The 21,528-nt window shown below is 49.0% G+C and overlaps 1 protein-coding gene across 2 annotated transcripts in view; it reads left to right on the top strand.

The window, feature by feature from the left end:
- Positions 1-21,528, top strand: part of NAV2 (neuron navigator 2) — a 418,592-nt gene that overhangs the window by 333,253 nt on the left and 63,811 nt on the right. For both annotated transcript variants that reach the window (XM_065937242.1, XM_065937241.1), the window contains 5 exons: positions 8,236-8,374; positions 14,896-15,187; positions 15,937-16,639; positions 19,597-20,064; positions 20,723-20,788. In XM_065937242.1, the coding sequence (XP_065793314.1) occupies positions 8,236-8,374; positions 14,896-15,187; positions 15,937-16,639; positions 19,597-20,064; positions 20,723-20,788 (1,668 nt within the window). The remainder of the gene's footprint in view (positions 1-8,235; positions 8,375-14,895; positions 15,188-15,936; positions 16,640-19,596; positions 20,065-20,722; positions 20,789-21,528) is intronic.

Here is a 21,528-nt window from a genome sequence, read left to right as displayed (position 1 = left end):
CAGAACCATTGCAGATTCCTGATGTATCTAGAGACTCCCCAGAAGAGCTCAATATTAAAAATTTGTCCAGATTAGAGATGATTTCTCAGGGGAGCCTGGTGAAAGCAGGTACTATGGAATGCTAACTCCCCACAACAGTGAGGAAAACAGGGAGTGTGAGAGGCTGGAATAATTTACGATTCTTTCACCTGCGTTTTTCATAGCTGATAGCTTGTGTTTGAGCTGTTAAAATTGTGCTTTAAGCCCTCTGAGTGGCATTTGAATTCCTGACACAGTGATGTCAGCATCTCTTGTAAGACTCTGAAACTGGATCTCCTTGTTTTATGGGCCTTTCCATTTTTGAATAGATTTCCTGGTCCCTTTCGAGAGCCTTGACTGGTTAAAATGCTGTGTCTTGGCCCACACAGGGTCTCTTTGATATTATGCTTCTTTGCAGTCAGTCGGTGGAGGTTCTTTTAAGATGAAGCTGGTTAGCAGACAGAGATTTCGAAGCTGACCTATGTGTACCCTCCCTCTGATGAGTCATTAGATGACTCCTAAACGCATACATACCATGCCTAGTACAGTGCCTGGCATTTGGTAAACACTGCCAGTGGTGGCTTTATCCATTAGGTAAGATTGCATCTTGTTCCTTTGTGGATAAACAGTGTGGTCATGCAGAGCCTCTCTTGTGGATTGGTTGTAATGCCCTCTGTATTATGGGGTCAATCAGGTAGCCTTGTTGTTCAGTCGCTCAGTCGTGTCCACTCTTTGCGACCCCGTGGACTGCAGTACGCCAGACTTCCCTGTGCTTCACCATCTCCCGGAGCTTGCTCAAACTCAGGTAGCCTATATGAGTACAAAGACTCAGGTGGGGGTGGTGTCAAATAGGAAGGCTCAGCTCTGTCTAAAGAGGGCAGTTTCAACTCAGCGCTAAGTAATCTCCTGTGTGTAAGATATTGACACCTAAAGACCCAGTGTGGGCTTCAAAAAGAGTCACTAGGGATGAAATCAGCAGTGAGGAAACCCAGAGACTAGAAAGCGTAGTGACCTCTTTGGCATCTTTTACTGAACGGAAGGAGATGCTCTCATCAGTGGGGACCTTCAGCGCCCTTTGCCTCTGCTAGCTTTTCTCTGCACTTAACCCCCCAGGATGCTGGTTAGAAAGCACCCTCTGGGATGGCTGTATCCAGCTCCCTCACTGGAGACAGAGAATTAGAGAGTGAGCGAGGTGTCTGAAGCCTTCTCGGAGGCAGTTATGGGGAGGGCTGGGGCCAGGGCCTGGCTCTGCTGCTTCCTTGCCTTTGCCGCTTGCAAGCCTTAAGGAGAGAGCGGCTCAGCAAAGAGCATTGGTGGGCCTGGGCTTTGGGACGCTGCCGACTGCTGCCTTATGCTGGGACTTGGCTGGTGGTTTGAGGGGCTGTTGAAATCTGTAGAAATGTCAGAAACCAGTGCAGTTTCCACTTGGTGTCCTTTGCCTACCTTCCTGTTTCACGTTTTCCTCTGTGTCTGAGCTCTGTGATCTTGTCTGTCACATCTCCCGGCTTTGTGATCAAGGGTAGGGACCACTTAGTCATCATTGTATCCCTGATACCTTGCATGGTGCCTGGCACTTAGAGGGTGCTGGCTGACAGGGTGAGATGAACAAAATAAATTCAAGGTCCCTGGCTCAGGATTCAAAAGCATTGGAGTTTAGGAGTCTCGAAGGAAAATAGCAAATGTCTGATGGAATTCTTTCCACCCACCCATTGGCAAAAATAGGTGAAGGTCATTTTCCAGTCTGATCACTTATACCTGCTGTTGTGCCATGACCACCAGTGGAGGACTTTTCATTGAGTAGAGAAAAAAGGATGTCGCTGCGATCTGGGTAGGAAATGATGCTTTTTGTTGATGGTTCTGAGAAGTCAACAGAAGCATCTTCTTGCCATTTCTCTAGATGTCCCAGCCAAAGAATTTATAGGGCTTAAACATCATATGCTGTTTCAAAAAAAAAAAGACAGGGAAACCAGCCAAGCTGTGGGCCCTATGCCCCTTTTAGTTTCCTGTTATAGAACCTGGAGGGGAGGAGGCCCTCGGGTTCTTCTGCCTGTTTCCCAAGGCTCCTGAACACAGTGCTGTTTCCACTAACACTTTTGGAGCAGTTTTGGAGTAGTCTTGTCAGCCTTACTATGTAGAGTGAAGGTGAAGTGGAACAGGAAAAACTGGTAAAGAGAATAGATCTGTCTTGTGTTCATTTTATTCTCCTGGTCATTCATATAAAAATCATTCATTCACTCACAAAATGAAATCTGCTTTAATATTTTTCTCAGTGTCTGAGGAACACTTTTGTACCCAAAAAGAGTGTCTTAGAATTAATTAGGTTTTACTATTCAATTTATTGAAGCTTTCATTTTAAACCTGTTTTCTTACAAATCTTATCTGTAAGTCAAGTATTTTGCATAAAGTAAGAATGTTTCCACCTATTATTTTGATTAGTGCTTTATTTATTCAAACTTAATAAATTGTATTTGACTAATTAGTACTATTTGCAAATCTGGATAAATTTCCTGAAATATTTTAGATCACATTTGTAAACTTAACATACCTGGCTTCCTCAAGTTCTTCAAATGTTGGATTAGATACACTTTAGTGGCCTAACAAGCAAAATCTTTCTAAGCACTTAAACAGCCTTTGCAAATCAAATAACTTATGACATTTGTAACTTCAGTTTGTCCAAAACACTTCAATTCTTTTTACAGTCTGAATCCAATTCTTAAATCTTTCATCTTAAAAATTTTAAATGAAAAATCAGTACTCATTTAGATTTGAAGCACAAGACATTTTTAGATTCTTTAACATGCCATATATTTTTAAAAATAGTACAAATTATATAGATTATCCCAATGATCACCAAGCTTTTACTCTATGAAATTAAGCATTAATATCAGGATTTATTTCATTATTTCCCTTCATCTTTTTAAACTGTTCCAAGGATTTAAAATCACTTTACTCCCCACTGAGGGGAGGAAGTTCATCCTGGGCTCAAAACCATCATGTGGTTTTTCACAATCAGATTCAAGAGCAGGGTGCAGGAATGGCCAAACCATATTCCAGAATGATTGTTCTGGGGTCATGGCTGAGTGCACTGTAGTTCTTTCCGTCTCTTGAGCCTGTTCACTGAAATTTTGTGTCACGACACTGTAAACCCAAACCCTCTGAGTTTCTTTCAAATTTCAGTCATAATCAGGTTTTGTAACCTCTTTCAACATTTATCGCCTGACTTGGGTCAACAGGCTTGTACCCCGTCCCACGTTGTACCTAATTTCCTTTGCCACTTGATTGGATTCAACTAATGTTCTTACTGCCTGCATGAATTCTGCATGCTTTCCACATTTTTCCCATCTGACTCTCAGCCACATGTCTGGAGTCATTTTACAAACAAATTGCAATCCCCCATTAGTTAGCACCAGTGTACCAAGTGACAAAAAGCATAAGCAAGCTAGTTTTGAGTAAAAGAAAGAAATTTATTAGATCTCACTGTTCGGTCTCTCAGAGGTGGCTTCTGACTTCTGATCTGGCCGGATGCAGGAGCTCATGTGATGTCATTGCTCTTGCTTCTGCTTCCCTCCCTCCCTGCTAGCTGCCGCCTTAGGCAGCCGAGGATGAAGGGCCCAGCGGCAGCTTTAGGCTTCCTTTGCTTTTCTTCCAGAGTGTGTGTGATTCTCAGCATCTCCCATGTGGGGACTGCTCTTTTAGACAATGTTAAAGAGATCATGCCAGCACTTTAGAAGAAGTTCATGGGCAACTTAAATCTCTGAGAGGGGGCTAGCATACCATACATTCTCTTGCTGGGACCACGTTGTTATCACAGAGCATCTTATGGGACTAGTTTTCCTTAGGATGCATCTTGGAACTCCCTAACCAAGGAGTGATCTTGGTGGCCCAGGACCATTTAGAATATCCTGAATTTTAGGGAAGGGACAAGTTAGAGTTAAATGATTTTATATCTAGAGAGATTCACCTGTGTCCCCAAAGAGCCAGAAGTGAGGGAGACATGGCTAGTTTTCTGAGCTCGGGGACAGCTGTTGTTTCTGGTGCACAGACAGCACTGGGGACCCCAAGGCAGCTCATGCTCAACATAGACTTCTATTGTGTCATTGTTCCTTCATCCTCCTCCTCGGTCTCCCCACTCCCACTTTTCTGTGGGGTAGATCCTTGATTTGCCCCTTCCGGGCTGACTCAGTTGCTAGGACCCCTATCAACTCAGGGTGGCCCCATGATGCTCTGTGCACAGATATGGGAAGAATCATGTGTGTGAGAAGTACCACATGTATCTCAGTGTTCGGAGGGCACAGAGGAAGAGCGGGTACAATTTCCAAGCAAGAGAATCTGGAGCTTGGATTCGTGCGAGTCTGTTACTAACTTCCCTCCTTCCTCCTCTCCAGCCACGCTCCTCTTCTGCACGTCTTCTTTCTTCATCCTTGGATTATAGGAAATTTCAGATACATTAAATGGCTAACCCCGGAGAGCAGATGCAATTAAAGACTCGGGATTTTCTTCTCATCATGAGAGTGGTCAGAGTCTTTTTCCATCTGTGATGTCACCCTTTCCCCAGCAGAGCCTTACACGATTGCCAGCCTAGGTCGTGTCATCCACATCCGCATGTCACCCATAAAGCAACTGAGGCACAGAGGTTGTGTGACATGTCAGAGGACAGGGTGGGAGGGAACCGGGCTCAGAATCCGCGGCTGGGGCTGCCTTTGCATCAGAACTTGTTCAGTAAACACACACCGTGTGCCTGGAGATGGGGCTGGGGAGGCTGGCATTGCTGCTGTACCACTGCCCTGGAGGTGGTGGTGGGGAGGGTGGGCAGCGGGGTCAGGGAGAGTTTCCTGGCCAGCCCTGCCCTGCGTTTGCTGAGAGCCCTGGATGGCACTCTCAAAGCCTGTGTCCTCATTAGCAAGCAGAGCCACCTATGAGGGAATAGGAGCGTGGCTGAGAGTATGTGCAGGTACAGAAGAGTGGGCACGTGGCCAGTGCTCAACAAATGGCCGGGTGATGCAGGCCAGAGGGAGCACACGTTCTGAGATTAGACAGTTCTGCCTTAAACCCAATTCCAACGAGGACTGAAGCGGGGCACTGGGCAAGATACTCCTTTCAGCCTTGGTCCCTTCACCCGTCAACTGGGGAGGAGGACGGGTCCCTTGCAGGTGTGATGTGCAGAGTGGAGGTAGAAACGACATATCGGAAGCACCTGGCATGATGCCTGGCACACGAGATGCACTGCTTACTATCACCAGGCAGGTCCCTGAGGTGCTTGGAAAGTAGGACAGACTGTCACGAGAGAACGACTGGAAAACTGCAAGGGTGTACAGAATGAACCCAAATGCGGAAGACTGAATTCAGAGGAGGGGATTGTCAGGGTGGGCCGGAATATTTGGAGAAGGCCTTAAAGGAGGATTTGGAACCGGATGGAGGCTGGGCCAAGCCAGTGGAATCACAGGCAGGAAGTTGGTTAAGACCTGGAACTGCAGTTCCCTGTGAATTCATCCTTAGTAAGCCTCTTCCTGAGCCCTCACACTGCCTCCCTTTATCCTCCCCGCTTGAGAACCACCTTCACATGTTTCCCCTGCACTTGTGTGGGACCCTCCAGGTGGGCTTTGGAAGCCAAATTGGTGGGCTGAAGGGAAAGGTGATGAAAACAGGTTTCCACTAAGCTTCGTCTTCCTGCCTGATCAGCAGAGCTCAGACAGGCATCCTATGAGCTGGTGGAACAAACTAGAACTTCCTTTTCATTACTTGGGAGTGGTGGTTTGGGGTGCTCCTGACTTTCTAAATCTCAGACAGGGGCATTTCTTTTTGTTTGTGTATGTGTGTATATATGCATATATATATAATGTATGCCACAGTTTTTAAAGATTATACTCCATTTACAGTTATTATACAATGTTGGCTGTATTCCCTATGCTGTACAATATATCCCTATAGTTTATATATTTTATGCATAGTTTGTACCTGTTAATCCCCCACCCCTATCGTGCGCTTTCTCCTACTCCCTCTCCTCACTGGTAACCACTCATTTGTTCTGTGAGTCTATTCCTGTTTTGTTACAGTCAACACTTTGCTGTATTTTGTTAGATTCCACATGTAAGAGATATTATATATTATCTGTCTTTCTTTGTCTGACTTATTTCACTAAACATAATGCCCTCCAAGCCCATCCATGTTGTTGCAAATCGCAAATTTTCATTCTTTTTTATGGCTGAGTAATATTCCCTTGTGTATATATACCACATCTCCTTTATCCATTGATCTGTTGATGGATACTTAGGTTGCTTCCATATCTTGACAGTTATAAATAATGCAGCCTTTTTGGGATGCATGTATCTTTTCGCATTACTATGTTTGTTTTTCTGGATGTATACGCAGGAGTGGAGTTGTTCTGACGCTGGCATTCTGAGGCGTCAGGGTGCCACTGTGCGGGCCTTCTGGTGAGGGATGGCTCCCTGTGGAGGGCTGAGTGGTGGAGACATGTGGTGTAGTCAACACTTTGTCATCACACGGCCCCGGACGTAGGTATTGGCTCTGCCCCTCCTGCTCCGTGACACACCAGCCTTGAGCCTGGCCTTCCTCCTGGGGAAGCAGGCCGTGTCGTACGCCCGTGTGCACTGAACATGGACGTCATAGAGAGCCGTGTGTCGTCACAGGAAAAGTGGGTGCGTCTGGAGTCGGGGCAGCTGGATTCAGGTCCTGCCCGTCTTGCTGCCTGACCTTGGGTGAGGTGTCATAGCTTTCTCAGCCTTGGTTTCTCTACGTGTACCCTGGAAACACGGTTAAGTCCCTCTCTGTCAAGTAGAAGATTGTCACAGTTTATGCTGGAAGCTTACTTTATAGGTTCCTCAGCTTCCCACTCTGTGTGTCTCAATCAGCAGGTACTTATTGAGCACCTGCTGTGTATCTACCACCCTGCAACCAGGCTTGATGCCGGGGATCGGGAGAGGGTGGGAGGAGGGGGCGCTGTGGATAGAGGGACCAGAGAAGGCCTTTCTGGGAAGGTGACTCTTCAGATGAGGAGGGGGGACGGGTGTCCAGGAAGAGGTACGGTAAATGCGAAGCCTTGAAGGCGAAAACCCGGAGCTGGTGAGCGATAAAGCCGGGCGGCCATGCAGGATTGACTGGAGGAGGGGCTGGATCACAGGGTCTTGAGGCCCAGAGTAGGGAGTCCTGAGAAGCCCTGAGGGATTTGAAGCAGCGGCGCAATAGATCTGACTTGTGTTTCCCAGAGACCGTTCTGGCTGCTGTGGGGAGACTAGATGGTTGGGGACCAGAAGAGGAGCCCGGAGCCCAGCTGGCCTGTCGGCAGTCCCCAGGCAGGGCAGAAGCAGCCAGAACCTCGGGGACCAGGGCTGGGGAGAGCCGTGAACACTGGGAGAGACTGCAAGAGTGGCAGGAGAACCGGGGCAGCCCGAATGTCTTGGCGTTGGGAAGCAGGAGATGGTAGAAGGAAAAAGAAGAAATCTTGCTTGGAGATTTGACTTGAGTGGTGGGGGATGAGGGTCTTGATGGGTTTGAGGATTGAGAAATGAAGGATGCAGAAATGACGGAAGAAATTTTTGATGCATCTTGAGATATTATTAGAGTTGTGTGTGTTGTGTTAGCTGCTCAGTCATGTCCGACTCTTTGCGACCCCACGGACTATAGCCCGCCAGGCTTCTCTGCCCATGTGATTCTCCAGGCAAGAATACTGGAGTGGATTGCCATTCCCGTCTCCAGTTATTAGAACTGCCAATAGAGTTGGTGGGTTTCTGCTGATTTTTGCACTTCCCTTCTCTTGGCCAGGACTGGGGTCCAGAGAATCCCTACAGCAGCTCTTCTTCCCCCTCCGAGTCGCAGGGAGGACACTCCGGATGATTCATTCTCTGCCCACTTTCTGCTCCAGTCCCCAAACCCCCTGCTCCTCCTCTGTCTCTGGAGGTAGCCCTTGGCTTTTGAAAGCTCCCCAGGTGATGTTGAGGATGGGGTAGGTAGTGTGTATGGGTTTAGTCACCTCTGCTCAGGAAAGCACCGCCTTTTAGGGGAAGACACATATCAACCACTTCCCCAGCTGCCAGACGGAAACAGCTGGATGTCCCCCTTGAAGATGAGTCACGTTAGAGGCGAAGGAGCTTTGTCTGGGGCTTTGTGCACCAGGAGCCTTCGGGGGTGGTACGTGTCCATCTGTGTCGTCAGGCTGAGCTGGCGCGGCGTGAGGTGCTCAGGGTGTGTTTATCTTGGCAGCTGGGATGACAGCAGCTCCGTCAGCAGCGGGATCAGTGACACCATAGACAACCTCAGCACGGATGACATCAACACCAGCTCCTCCATCAGCTCCTATGCCAACACGCCTGCCTCCTCGCGCAAGAACCTGGACGTGCAGGTAAGGAACGAGTTTCCTCCCCGGCTCCTCCCAAGGCCCCCGCCAGTGGAGAGCCTTGGGCTTCTGGGCCAAGCGAGCCATTTAGGGCAGGCAGAGTTCCCAGCTCTGTGAGATGAGGCCCAGCCTCCTGCTCACTGCCTGTTCTCTTGTCTCCTGACTGTGTCTTCTCCCTGCAGGGAGAGGGGGGTGGGCAGCGGGGTGCTCGGAATAGGAGAGGGGAGGACTCGCTGCTCTCATGGTGGTGGCCTTGGCAAAAATCACCTTTCCTTCCTGGACCTCACTTCTATCATCTGTTTAGAAAACAACAACAACAACAGGAATATTGGGCTCTGTTGGCCATTCTTAGCATGGAATGTATGTCCACAGCACAGGTATGGGCCTGGAGAGCCACGGGGTGGGAGCAGAGTTACAGCCCTGGCCCCAGAAGACCAGTACATACCAACCAGAGGTTGGGAACTGTTGATCTGTGGGTCCTATCCTGCCAGTGTGTTTTTATTTGGCCCACAGTATCTCTCAAGTTCTTATAAGTTCATTATTTCACATAAAAAGTGAGCTTCTGGTTTCTCTTGAAAAATCAGACAGTATTGCCCCTTTGAGTCTGCATTCTCCACAACCAGCAAGTGTCCAGGTGTCCCCCCTGCCCCCCACACCGCACTTTGGCCCAGGCGCCCATGCCCCGGGGTGTCGGCCAGCTGCACCCTACCTAACTGTGCCAAGTCACGGAGCCTTCATCCCTGCAGAGGCAGGGCTTCCAGAGCAATTTTGTGGGCGTGTTTGTTTGCGTTCACAGCATCCCTTCGCGGTCAGAGGGGTTGGTTCTCATAAGCCCATTTTACTAGTGGACAAGCGACGTTACCATCCTCACGCCTGGTCGCTCGCGTTGGGACTGACCGGCCAGGGTGACACGGGAATGCAGGGGCTGGAATCCTTTTCATGACGAGTCCCTCCCACCCGTGGGGGCTGCGGCCTCAGGTGAACCCCCGTGAAGGTCCGGTGGGGACAGAGTCTCCCCGAGGGGCTTTGTGAGGGCAGGGCTGGCACGTCCCCCTTCTTTCGCTCCCCTCTTTTCATATCCACTTCCTTTCTCTGCTCTTTCTCCCTCTGGACAGATAGGAGCCTCTTTTAGAGTCTCTCCGCTTTCAAAGGTATCTTTTTCTTTGAGGACAGGGCTAAATAAAGGATGTGTCAGAGTGTGGGAGTAATTCTGTCCCACAGAAATGTAAACATAGACCGCCTGATGAAATCTGTGAGGTGTTGCTTCTGGGATTGCCTATGACTTCTTGAGTTTTCATTTTTAGCCTGAGTTTCTAATTATTGTTGGTGAACCAGGGAGGCTTATAGTGGTTGTTAAGGGGGAAAAAAAAAGCTACCTAAATAAAAGGAAGCATAAAGGTTTGGGGAGGCAGTGCTGAAATGTTCCATGTCTTAATCTGAGTGGTCCTTATGTAAATATGTTAGTTTCATAAAATTTCTTCAAGTTATATACGTAAGATTGTACATTTAGTGTATGAATGCTGTACCTCAATTTTAAAAAGTTGATTAAAAAAACCTAGCCATACCACCCAAGTGATGAGTGTTTAATTAGTTATTAGATACAGATTAGAGACACCAAGCTAGACTGTGTTCCTACCACTTGCCAAATGTTATAATACCTACCCTTTTCCTTCCTTTGTGGACACTAAATGATTTTTTTGAGACTCCTTCTAGTTTCAAGGTAATCACAATCAAGCTTCTAGACTGTGCCTAGATACTGAGCTGTGGAACTGAGAGAGAAGGAAAGACAGACAGAGACAGAGAGGAGAGAGAAAAAGATTTGTAAAGTAGATTTGCTCACTTGCAAAGCAGGAAGAAGCTTGCTCCTGAGATGTTCACTGAGCCAGCAAAACACTGTCAGAACAATCTCCTTGTCTTTGTTCCCTTCCCACAGAGCTGGAATTAGAATCTATTTTCCACACTGACACAGAGTAAACATCTGGGGTTTACAAACGATGCATTTGAATTTGGTTAATGCCAAGGCCCCCTCCTCTCTGACCAGCTCTTTGCTTTCATCTAGCAAAGGTTATGTCAGAAAAGCTTCAAGAATATGACACAAACATATCTTTTGATCAAGAGCAGAAAGTTAACGTCAAGGGCTTGTAAGGTGTTTACTATTCATTGGCCTGGTTTATTTATTTATTTATTTTTGCTGTAAAACAACCTGAGTTTAAAATAGTTGAATAAAATTAAGTAGATACCAGAATAAAATGTAGACTTGCACCCACAGTTACTACAATTCCTATTGAGCTGGTTTATTTGGTATCCCTTTGTTCCTGTCCAGGGCGCATCCCTGAGTATGTGATCCGCATAGATTGCCTCCTTCTCTCCTCCTCCCCTGTACCACTCTCAGGACAGCTGAGGACCACTGCTCCTCTCCAGGCAGCATCAGGCAGTGGGAAAGTGTGTGCTACCATCCTCCCAGGGCTCATTCAGGTTCCCGTCACACACTGGTTTCCCTGGACAGACGGGCAGCACAGACCGTCCCCGGCAAGACACACAGAGGCAGGGAGAAGTGGTCCGATGTGTCGGGAAAGCAGGTTGAGGACAGGTTGGTCTGCCTAGGTTTTCATGTATGAAAAGTCTCTGAGGATCAGCCAACATCTAAGGAACAGGGAAGCTATCACCTGGAAGCCTTAGCAGCAGCCTCGTTTAGCTGTGTGAGAGAGGAGCCGGGTACCGGAGGAGCGATCCTTGGGGATGGAAGTCCCCTTTGTCTGTGTTTCCTCCAGGGTGCTCAGGAGCACTGGGACGGTCTTTGATGGGGGCCCACATGTCCCCACATGATGGGGACACCCAGCACTGACCTCTGCTCCCTGCTCCTCAGTGTGCTAGGCAGAGAATCCCCTGGCCTGAGCTCTGACCGCCTCTTGATCGACTTTCTCCAGGAAAGTTGGGGAGGCTGCTTGTGGTGACAGGGAAAAAAACATGGGCTTGAAGTCAGGGTTGAGCTCCCAGCTCTGTGACATCCTTGGATGAGCTCAACCTCTCCAAGCCTCTGCCTCCTCGTCCATAAAAAATCACAGTAATTAAGACTTATCTTGAAGGTTGAGTGTGAGAGAGATACAGACATACTTTATCTGAACATGCTTTTTTAGAGACAGACTTAACAATAGAAAGACAAATTCCGTATTTACCTTCATGCAAGACAACAATAGGTTAAATGTTAAAGTGCTGGAGATTTTCAGAGGCGGGACACTTGGTGATGGAAAGCTACTCTTGGTCCTCCACACTGAGCTTGTGCCAGCCACTGTCAGCTCTCTGAGACGCCTGTCTGACTACCATCCCTGTTTCACGCACAAGGTTGCAGTCTCAGAGAAGTTGGGCCACTTCCTCCAGGGTCACACACGCACAGGATGGGCAGTGCCTAGTCCTTGAACAAGTCTATCAGAGCCCAAGGCCCTGTTTCCCCCCCACATCCCACCCCATGACCGTACCTCACTCCCCAGTGCCTGGGTTCCACTCTCAGAAGACTGACCCCCTCTCCGCAGTCCCTGAGGAGCCCAGGCTCTCGAGAGAAGAGCTCTCCCATCTTCCAGGCCCTCTTCCTCCTTGAATGTGGCTGTCTCTCCGCTTCCCTCTTGACCATTGAATGAGTAAGTGAACTTGGAGGTAGGGGCAGTAGGGAAGGCTACAGGAAGGAGGTACCGTTGGAGAAGAGAACAGTTGGCAAAGGGAGAGTGCATCTCCACCTGGCCATCTTGCATGCCCTCCTGTGTTAAGCTCTGGCACAGAGAGGCTGGCCCTTCTTCATCTTTTTATCCCTCCTGCTGCCACCATGTGGTCTGGCCCAGAGCTCAGGAGGGGATGTGAACTCAAAGCCAGCGTAGTGTCCCGGGCCATGTGCTGCCATGCAGAGAGCAGCTGGGATAGCTTCCGCCCTGGACTGTGTTGTTGGGGCTGTGATGGTTGGATGATTGTTCTTTCCAGAGGGGTATTCAAGCTGTAGTCAGACTGGGCGTGTGTGCACTCTCTCTGCCATTGGTTAGGGAATCAGAATTCTGGGGGTCCCTCCCAGAGGCGGGAGCTGCTCGAGAATTGGACTTGGGGAACCACTGACCAACCAGGATGGAAAAAAAATTTTCTGAGGGTAGGTATTGTGTTAGGCACCCTGACCATGCAGCGTCCTCTCGTCCTTGGGCTTATCCTTTGTGAAGGCAGCATAGCTTGGTGGCTAAAATATGGGCTCTGCACGCAGGCTCCCCTGAATCCTTGCACTGTGTGGTCTTGGGCAGTCTTCTTTTCCACTCTGTGCCTCAGCTTTCTCATGAACTGAAACTTCCTCACAGGTTTTTTTTGGTGAAGATTAAACGATACATGTAAAGCACTTTAACTCATTGCTAGCACACAGTAAATGCATAATAAATTTTAATTGTTATTGCTACTGCTATTAGCATCACTGTAATTTGATCAGGGAAAATAAGGTATAGGAACATTAAAAGAATAATTAATGCAGTACCCCCAGGATGTAGTTTGTGCTAAGTTTTCAGTACCTCTTGGTGTATAAAAGAATGTGTTAGAATGTATTTGAACATAAGCTCCAGGAGGTTAATGATTTGTACTTTGTTCTCATTAAGTATAGTATTTCTGGTACCTAAAAACTTGCTTGATACATAGTGGTATCAAGTAAATATTTGTTGAGTGAATGTTTCCAAAGCCAAGATATTTTCTGCCTCAGGACCTTTGCATGTACTCTTCCCTCTACCTGGCATGCCCTTCCCTTAAACTCTTCTCTCAGTAAGTTTCTGTTCATTCTTTAGGACACATCTTCAAAAAGGCCCTACCAAACTACCATTCCCTGTCCCCATCGTCATAATCTAAATTACATCAGTGCTTGTAATTCTCCCTCAGACTCTTTGTCCTTTTCCATTTATTTATCGTATATTTCCAAGCCCTGCCTCTTTCACTGAATCATAAGCTTCAGAAGGGATGAGATCCAATCTTACTCACAGACCCTCAGACCCACCATGGTGCCTGGCAAACCACGGGTATGGAGGAAATTCTGGTTGAATCAATACACTGGAAGGTTGAGAGGAAGGACCGCAGGCTGGGGAGCTTGGGACATGGAGCGAGTCCCATGAGTTTCTGCTCCTCTGTAAAACTGATGAAGATGAAGACAGTCCTATAATACTTACCTGCTTACCCTCCTTGAGGTGGAGGTGGAGGTCAGGATTAGATGAGGTCATTTTGTTAAAGCATGCGATCGCTCGAGAAGCGTGTGTTCACTGATTTCGTTCATTTAATCATCGAGCCTTGATCGAGCTCATCTGCTGTGGGCACACCTCTGTCTGTGTCCCTTGCCACAGCTGAATGACGAGCTTCTCACAGCCCAGGAATGTGTCTGTCCTCCTCTCTCTGTGCCTCGTACCTAGCGAGAACTTCAGCACGTTTGAAGAATGGTCGAGTAACCGGAGGCACCCGGGAGATGGCAGAGGGAGAGAGGTGGTTGAACTTGGGCTGCTTGTCTGGATGGAGCTTTGTTCCCAATCAGCCAGTGTGTTCCCTGGAGGATCAGTACCGATCTCGAGTGACAGGCATCAGGCCAGATTCTGGCCAGGGGGTCATTTAGATTTCCTTCCCTGCAGATGTTGCCCACTCTTGGTTGTGAAGTATGGCACATACGGGGCTTGTTTCTCAGGGGAGCCACCCCCAGTGTTGCTGACCTCCGCTCCCTACCCTGGTCGGTGCCCTGCTTCTCCCTGCTGAAATCTGCTCGGGCTGGTCCCAGCCCCGAGGCGGGCCCCCAGAGCTTTCTTTCTGGTTAGCAAGTTACGCCTTTTAACTGCAGCAAATCATTAACATCACACTTCTGTCCCCTCCTGGGCTCCATGGCCAGGAGGTCAGGCCTCTTCCAAAGAGAGCTGGCTAATTATATCCCCTGTCTGTACAGAATCCCACAAGAGGAGCAAGCCGTGGCAGATGAATGGAGCTGGGCTGGGAGCAGGCACCCTCTGCCTTTTAGCACCCGGGGACGTGACTTCTCAGCCCCTTTCTGTCCCTGATTTGAGGGGAGCTAGCGACCTCAGTCTCTCCTCGCTGTCTGTGTTAGACTCTCCGTGTGTTAGACTCGCTGTGTGATAGACTGTGGTGCTCAGGAGCCGGCAGAACAAAGGAGACCTGGGCTGCGGGGCTGGGAGCTGCAGAGAGCTCGGGCTGCCGGAGTGAGAGGAGGCATGTCGCCAAGGAGCAGAGCTGGGGGGCTGAATTCTTGCCACAGCCCTGTCTCCTGCATGGCAATCTTTCCCTCTTTTTCCTCTGCCTCCTTTTCCTCTCCTCCCTCACTCCCCTCTTGGACATTTTCGTATTCTTCACTTTCCTTGGACCCAAAAAATCAGGCTTCCTAACAAGATAACTAGTACAAAGGCTTAAATATTTTAAAGTGTTACTTTTCCCCTAACTTGTCCAGGGCATGGGCCTTTTTGCTCCAGAGTGAGGGGCTCCCTAGCCTGGGGTTTGAGAAAGACTGATTCAGAGGGTCTCCTTCACAGACTGACGCCGAGAAACACTCACAGGTGGAGAGGAGTTCCCTGTGGTCCAGCGAGGATGTCAAGAAGTCAGACGGGGGCTCAGACAGTGGCATAAAGATGGAGCCAGGGTCGAAGTGGAGGCGGAATCCATCTGACGTGTCTGATGAGTCCGACAAAAGCACGTCAGGCAAGAAGAACCCCGTCATCTCACAGACAGGCTCGTGGCGGCGAGGCATGACGGCTCAGGTCGGCATCACCATGCCAAGAACGAAGCCGGCTGCCCCGGCAGGCGCACTCAAGACCCCCGGAACTGGTGAGTCAGAGGCACGCGCTGTCTTGCATGCGCACTTGTCAGTTTCAAAACCGGAAAAGCAGTCACGCTAGCAGGGCTTGATGTTTTCAAGTCCCTGTAAATGCTCAGGTATTACTTCTTGGGGTTTGGACTCTGCTCTTAGCCAGCTTTCAGAAAGATTCATATCTTTGCCTTTTTCCAAATGGAAATTTGTGAGCATGAGAGCCTCTTAAAGTCTGAAGACGGTTTAGCTGCCGAGACATGTTCAATTGGTTGAAGCATGGGCAGGCTCTGAGTTAACATACCCAGTGAAGACTATTCAAGGGCACGTGGTTATGAGCTGTTGATATGCTGAGTCGATATTAACCGTGATTTAAGGATATGTATAAACAAGGGCAGAGTTTTTGCAGGAAGGTAGGATACCCACTGAAAATGTTAGGGACAATTTTTAATGGATAGAGGGAGAATGGTCAGTAAAAGACAAGGTGTCCTTCTCAGACGTGTCAGTGATTGACTGGCTTTGCTCTATTTTGGGTAAATGTAGACTGCTTTGCAAATAAGGAAAATCACTGACATCTCTAAAGACCCATGGTGACAGTTGTAGATGAGATTATCTTTATAAAAAGCTCTCTCCTCTGTCTCCCAAGGGGACTGCTTCCCCCCAGGAGAAAGCAAAATAGTTCTTTGGAGTAGGGGAGAATTTTAAATAGTCTGAGTTGACTGAGCTGGCTTCTTAATTTGCAGGCTAACTTTGCTGATTTCTGTCATAGGAAAAACAGATGATGCAAAAGTGTCCGAGAAGGGAAGGCTGTCACCCAAAGCCGCCCAGGTGAAGCGCTCCCCATCAGATGCCGGCCGCAGCAGTGGTGATGAATCCAAGAAGCCCCTCCCCAGCAGCTCCAGAACGCCCACCGCCAACACCAACAGCTTTGGGTTCAAGAAGCAGAGTGGCTCTGCCGCTGGTCTGGCTGTGATCACAGCCAGCGGGGCCACTGTCACCAGCCGGTCAGCCACACTGGGCAAAATCCCAAAGTCATCTGCGCTTGTCGGTCGGTCCACTGGTCGGAAGACAAGCATGGATGGGGCTCAGAATCAGGACGATGGGTATCTGTCTCTCAGTTCCCGGACAAACTTACAGTACCGGAGTCTGCCAAGACCCAGTAAGTCCACCAGCCGGAACGGGGCTGGGAACAGGTCTAGTACCAGCAGCATAGATTCCAACATCAGCAGCAAGTCAGCAGGCCTGCCGGTGCCCAAGCTGAGGGAGCCTTCCAAAACAGCCCTGGGCAGCTCCTTGCCAGGTCTGGTCAACCAGACCGATAAGGAGAAAGGCATCTCTTCCGACAACGAAAGCGTGGCTTCCTGTAACTCGGTGAAGGTGAACCCGGCACCCCAGCCTGTGTCTGGTGCAGCTCAGGCCACTCTCCAGCCAGGGCCCAAGTACCCTGATGTGGCCTCTCCCACGCTCCGCAGGTAAGTGGGTAAACGGCATTGAGTGGAACTGGAATATGTGATGTGGAATGGCATCCTGGATTCATAATTTCCTGTTTCTTAGCTGAAAGCATCTCTGGTTTTCTCCACTTCAGTCCTCGAATAAAGCTGGTCGAATGCTACCAGCAGTTTTGCAGTCAGCTGAGTGTTTTCCCATGTTTTTGTGAAAAACACAAACCTCTGAAATCAATCATCCTGCGTTTGAATCCTAGGTCCACCTTATGTAGCCACCATGTAACCCCTCTTAATACTTCTGCCTCCATTTCCTCATCTGTAAAATGGGGATGATGATACCCACCTGCGACCATTAATCTATGTGACCATTAATCTATGTAGCCATATATAGCCCATAGTAAGTACCCAGTAAAAGTTAGTTACCATTGAAGATGAGCTCCTAATACACCCTTAGATCTAGATGAGGGGCTCAAGGACAATAGGTTTTTTTTTTTTTAAAGCTGTAAGTCAGATTCCTCATCATTATGCCAGATAGTGATCTTGGCCTGATCTTTTCCCCAAATAATCCAGTATCCCCCCACACCCTTATTTTTATACTGCGTGCATGATTCCAAATTAGTCTCTGCAATGTTAGCTTCCTTTATAGAAAAGAAAAAAACAATTCTTAAAGCAGAAGCATTTCTGAAAAATAGAATTTCCTTTCAGTTTATAAAACTTTTTGCCTCATTATAATATACAGTGGGCCATCTTTAAAACTGCAGCCGCATAGGGCACAGTTCATCCTACCTTTTCAGGAAAGAGTAAGTCCCGAGGATAGAAAATTTAGCAGTGGAAAAATAAAACTTATGTGCACATGTACATATTTGGGAATGAATAGGAATGTTTGCAAAGCCTTTCAGAAGAAGCATTCCACATGAAAGGTATAATGAAGCAGTTCACTGTTCTTTGTCTAGACTTGATTATTAGAATTTCAGTAATGATTATTTTTTCAGGGGAAGGTCCTATTGGAGTGTTCTTTGTTGTTTTAACAGGTTGCCTTGTAAATGAAAATTTTCTCTGTTTCTTGCCTCAAGTATTATATGTAATATTCGCTCTTTGGTATTATAGATTTCCTTTAGTAGCTACAAAGGCATTTTACTAGACCCTGAGGCTAGTGTAATAGAATACTTGAAAATGCATGCAGCTTCTTAGGCTCTGAACTGAGCACCTTTCAGCCCATTCCTAGCAATTACATTTTTCCTAAATTATTAAGGTGTTCTGAATTCTCTCATTGTGCATTAATGTGAAGGCGAGGAGTCTTCAGTGAAGTGTGATAGCTCTCTTTAAATGGTGTGAAGGACTAGCAGAAAAAGGATTGAACTTTTTCTGTGTAGTTACATATAGTAGGATTAGGAGCAATGCGTACAAATCAGGAAAAGGTGGATTGGATTTTGATTTTGTAACAGCTGGACGTGCTTGGCCGTGAAGCCAGTTAGCCTTTGGAGTAGAGTAGTGAGGCAACTGTCACTGCAGGTATGTAAGCGCTCCAAAGCCAAGGTTCTGCAACAGAATAGTTCTTTCTCTGTCACCAGGCAGAAAGCGTTCTTCTTCTGTCACCAGACATCGTCATGAGGGTTGATTATGTTTATTTATTTCTATAGTAATTGAGATTTGTAAGGGCTGTTTAGGCTTCCCAAGTGACTTAGTGGTAAAAAAAAAATTTGCCTGCCAAGCAGGAGACGCAGGTTCAATCCCCGAGGTGGGAAGATTCCCTGAAGAAGGAAATGGCAACCCACTCCAGTATTCTTACCTGGGAGATACAGGGGCAAAGGAGTGTGGTGGGCTACAGTCCATGGGGTGGCAAAAGAGTTGGACACGACCTTGCAACTAAACAGTAATAAGGACCGTTTAGAGAGGATGGTAGTGGTGGTTTAGTCGCTAAATTGTGTCCAACTCTTGCAACCCCATGGACTGTAGCCTGCCAGCCTCCTCTGTCCATGGGATTCTCCAGGCAAGAATAATGGAGTGGGTTGCCATTTCCTTCTCCATTAGAGAAGATAGAAGATCAAATTTACATGACTTTGACTAGCTGGGTGAAAGGCAACCTATCATCATAATATGTAGTGGGTATCATTTCTTTTCTGAGATACCTGTTTCATAAGCGTTTTAGTGGATGGAATAAAGCAATTGTTACAAGAGCACAGACTGTCCTTTGACTTTTAAGGTAGTTTCTCCATCCTACCAGAGAACTCTCTGCCAACGGAAGAGAGGAGTATTTGCCATTCCTTCTGTCCTTGGCAGCACTTTTTTGGTCGTGAGCAGTGGGGGAGATGATGTGCAAGGGCGTTTCTGTGTGTCCGCCACAGAGACACCGTTCATACCTGGCGTGTCTTCACATCTTGTGAACCCTGCAAGGGTTTGTGCGTATCACTGGGCAACACTCGCTCTCTGGCCCTAAAAGACACCTCCTTCAGACCAGGCTTTCATGCGAGAATTAATCTGAAGGATACGTTGCCCAGGTCGCCTCCACATCTCGACTCCTGTTCCTGATGCTGCATGTTTACTCAGAGATCAGAGAAACCAAATCCTTCGGAGCTGAACTGTCATAAATGAGGGCCTGCTCTGTGCCTGGGGTCACAGATACAACGGTGATTAAGACAACTCTTTTCCCCTCTAGATGTTTCCTGGACAGGGGCAGTTTTCTAGTTACTCTATTTATGTAAAGAAAGAGAAGCAAGATCTTGAAGTGGCGAAGGATAGGCCGGTAGATTACTGCCCGTCTCCCTTTCGCTCAGATCCAGGGTCTCAGCGGCAGCCTAGAACTTGAAGGTGGAGCCTTTGCTCCGCCAGCACCTGGCCCGTTGTCCCTTTCCCAGGGGGACTGCCTCAAACCCCGCCTCCCTCCCCAGGGACTGTCACTGGCTCCGGTGCCCCAGCCTCCTCTGACAGCCCAGCGCCCCCTGGCCTTGGGTGTTCGACCCACACAACCCTTTGTCTCTTCGCAGACTCTTTGGTGGGAAGCCTACCAAGCAAGTGCCCATCGCCACAGCCGAAAACATGAAAAACTCGGTGGTCATCTCCAATCCTCATGCCACCCTGAGCCAGCAGGGTAACTTAGAGTCCCCTTCGGGCAGCGGCGTCCTGAGCAGCGGGAGCAGCAGCCCTCTCTACAGTAAGACCGTGGACAGCACCCAGTCCCCGCTGGCCTCCAGCCCCAGCTCTGCCCACTCGGGCCCCTCCAACAGCCTCACCTGGGGCACCAATGCCAGCAGCTCCTCGGCCGTGAGCAAGGACGGCCTGGGCTTCCAGTCGGTCAGCAGCCTGCACACCAGCTGCGAGTCCATTGATATCTCCCTGGGCAGCGGAGGGGCGCTGAGTCACAACTCCTCCACGGGCCTCATCGCTGCCTCCAAGGACGACGCCCTCACCCCCTTTGTCAGAACCAACAGTGTGAAGACCACACTGTCGGAAAGGTTGGTGCTGTGCGTTTGGCTGCCTTCATCTCCCCGAAAGACGCCCCTCCGAGAGTCCAGACGTTATGTTAGGAAGCCCAGGTGGTGTTTACCTTTGCTGGGCGATCTCTGTCTTTCTGATCACTGGTGTCTCTCCAGGGGAAAGCCAGATTGGGTTGAGTCAGCCGGGCTCTGCTTCCTGTTATCTTTCTCACTGTGGTTACTCTCAGTGCGTGGAGTTGCTGCAAGTCTCCTGGGGGCAGATTTCATGCTTCCGTTTTAAAACAGCATTCCACCTGCGAGGTCCTTCCTTTTTATCCTGTTTGTTCATCACCTGCTTCTTTCCCTGCCCTTGTAATGGTGCGGGCCGAATTGGTGGCGGCTGCGTCCCTGGAGTGCGTGGTGGGGTGCTCCTTAAGCAGCTGAGTCAACGTGGCAAACACCCTCCTACCGAAGGGCTGCGGGGCAGAGTGATAGGAGATCACGCACCCAGAGTCTTCCTTAGAGCTTCGAATCACACTGTAGCAGTGATAACATATCTGCCTTCTCCTCGTGGGGAAGAAAGCCAGTATCAGCCCTGGGAATGAGGAAAATGTTCTAGTCATTGTGTGTGACGCCCTGAGCCCTTCCTTCCCATCTAATGCTCCTTCTCTTGTTTTCCACCTGCCTGGCCTTCTAGCCCTCTCTCTTCCCCCGCCGCTAGCCCTAAGTTCTGCAGAAGTACTCTGCCCCGGAAACAGGACAGGTAATGACACCGTAGGCCGGGGGTCCCACCGAGCCTCTAGCATCCTCTGCCCCACCCTGTGTCGAGCCGGATGTTTTGTGTGAGGCTGTTGGCCTGCGGCTTCCGCTTGTGTTCGTGGCCCCGGTGTAGTCTGTGACCCCCACCCCAATCCGAGACATGCCCGTGAGGGTCAGTTCCGCTGTCCACACAGCTCTGGTAGAGGTGCGCTGGGGCCGGCCCCTCCCCTCCCTGCTTGGGGAGGAAGCTCAAACCTGCCACCTGAAAGGGGGCGGCAGAAGCTCTCACTGGCATGTCAGCTCCCCCCGTGGCATGCTCCTTGCTCCCTGGCTTCCCGCCCTTTCGCCTCCCTCCCTTCCCGCTCCAGGCCCAGACGTGACCTACCACCCACCACGCAGCTTGGCCCTCACCTCTGTCTGCCCGCCACCCCCACTCCCCACGCAGCTGGCTCTTTGCCCTCTCCAAGGCCTCTGCCGCAGTTTGTGTCTCGTGGGCTGTTGTGTTCTGGATCCCCATTTTCTGTAAAGATAAGAAGAACATGGGGAGTGTTGTTGGCCCCCAGCTGCCCTGTGGGTGGGCCTCAGAGATGGATTATTGACCTTGAATTTGTGGGGGGAGCCGTGGCTTGGCCAAACATAATAAGCAGATGTTGTTTCATGCTAGGGGGGAAAAATTAGCAAAAACCCTCTTCACTGTGTCAACAGCAAAAACTTTGCTTTGGTCGGACTTACAGACCAAGCCTT

This window comes from Muntiacus reevesi, chromosome 5, assembly GCF_963930625.1.
Source record: "Muntiacus reevesi chromosome 5, mMunRee1.1, whole genome shotgun sequence".
Classification (NCBI taxonomy): Eukaryota; Metazoa; Chordata; class Mammalia; order Artiodactyla; family Cervidae; genus Muntiacus; species Muntiacus reevesi.
This window is presented reverse-complemented; position numbering and strand designations above follow the sequence as displayed.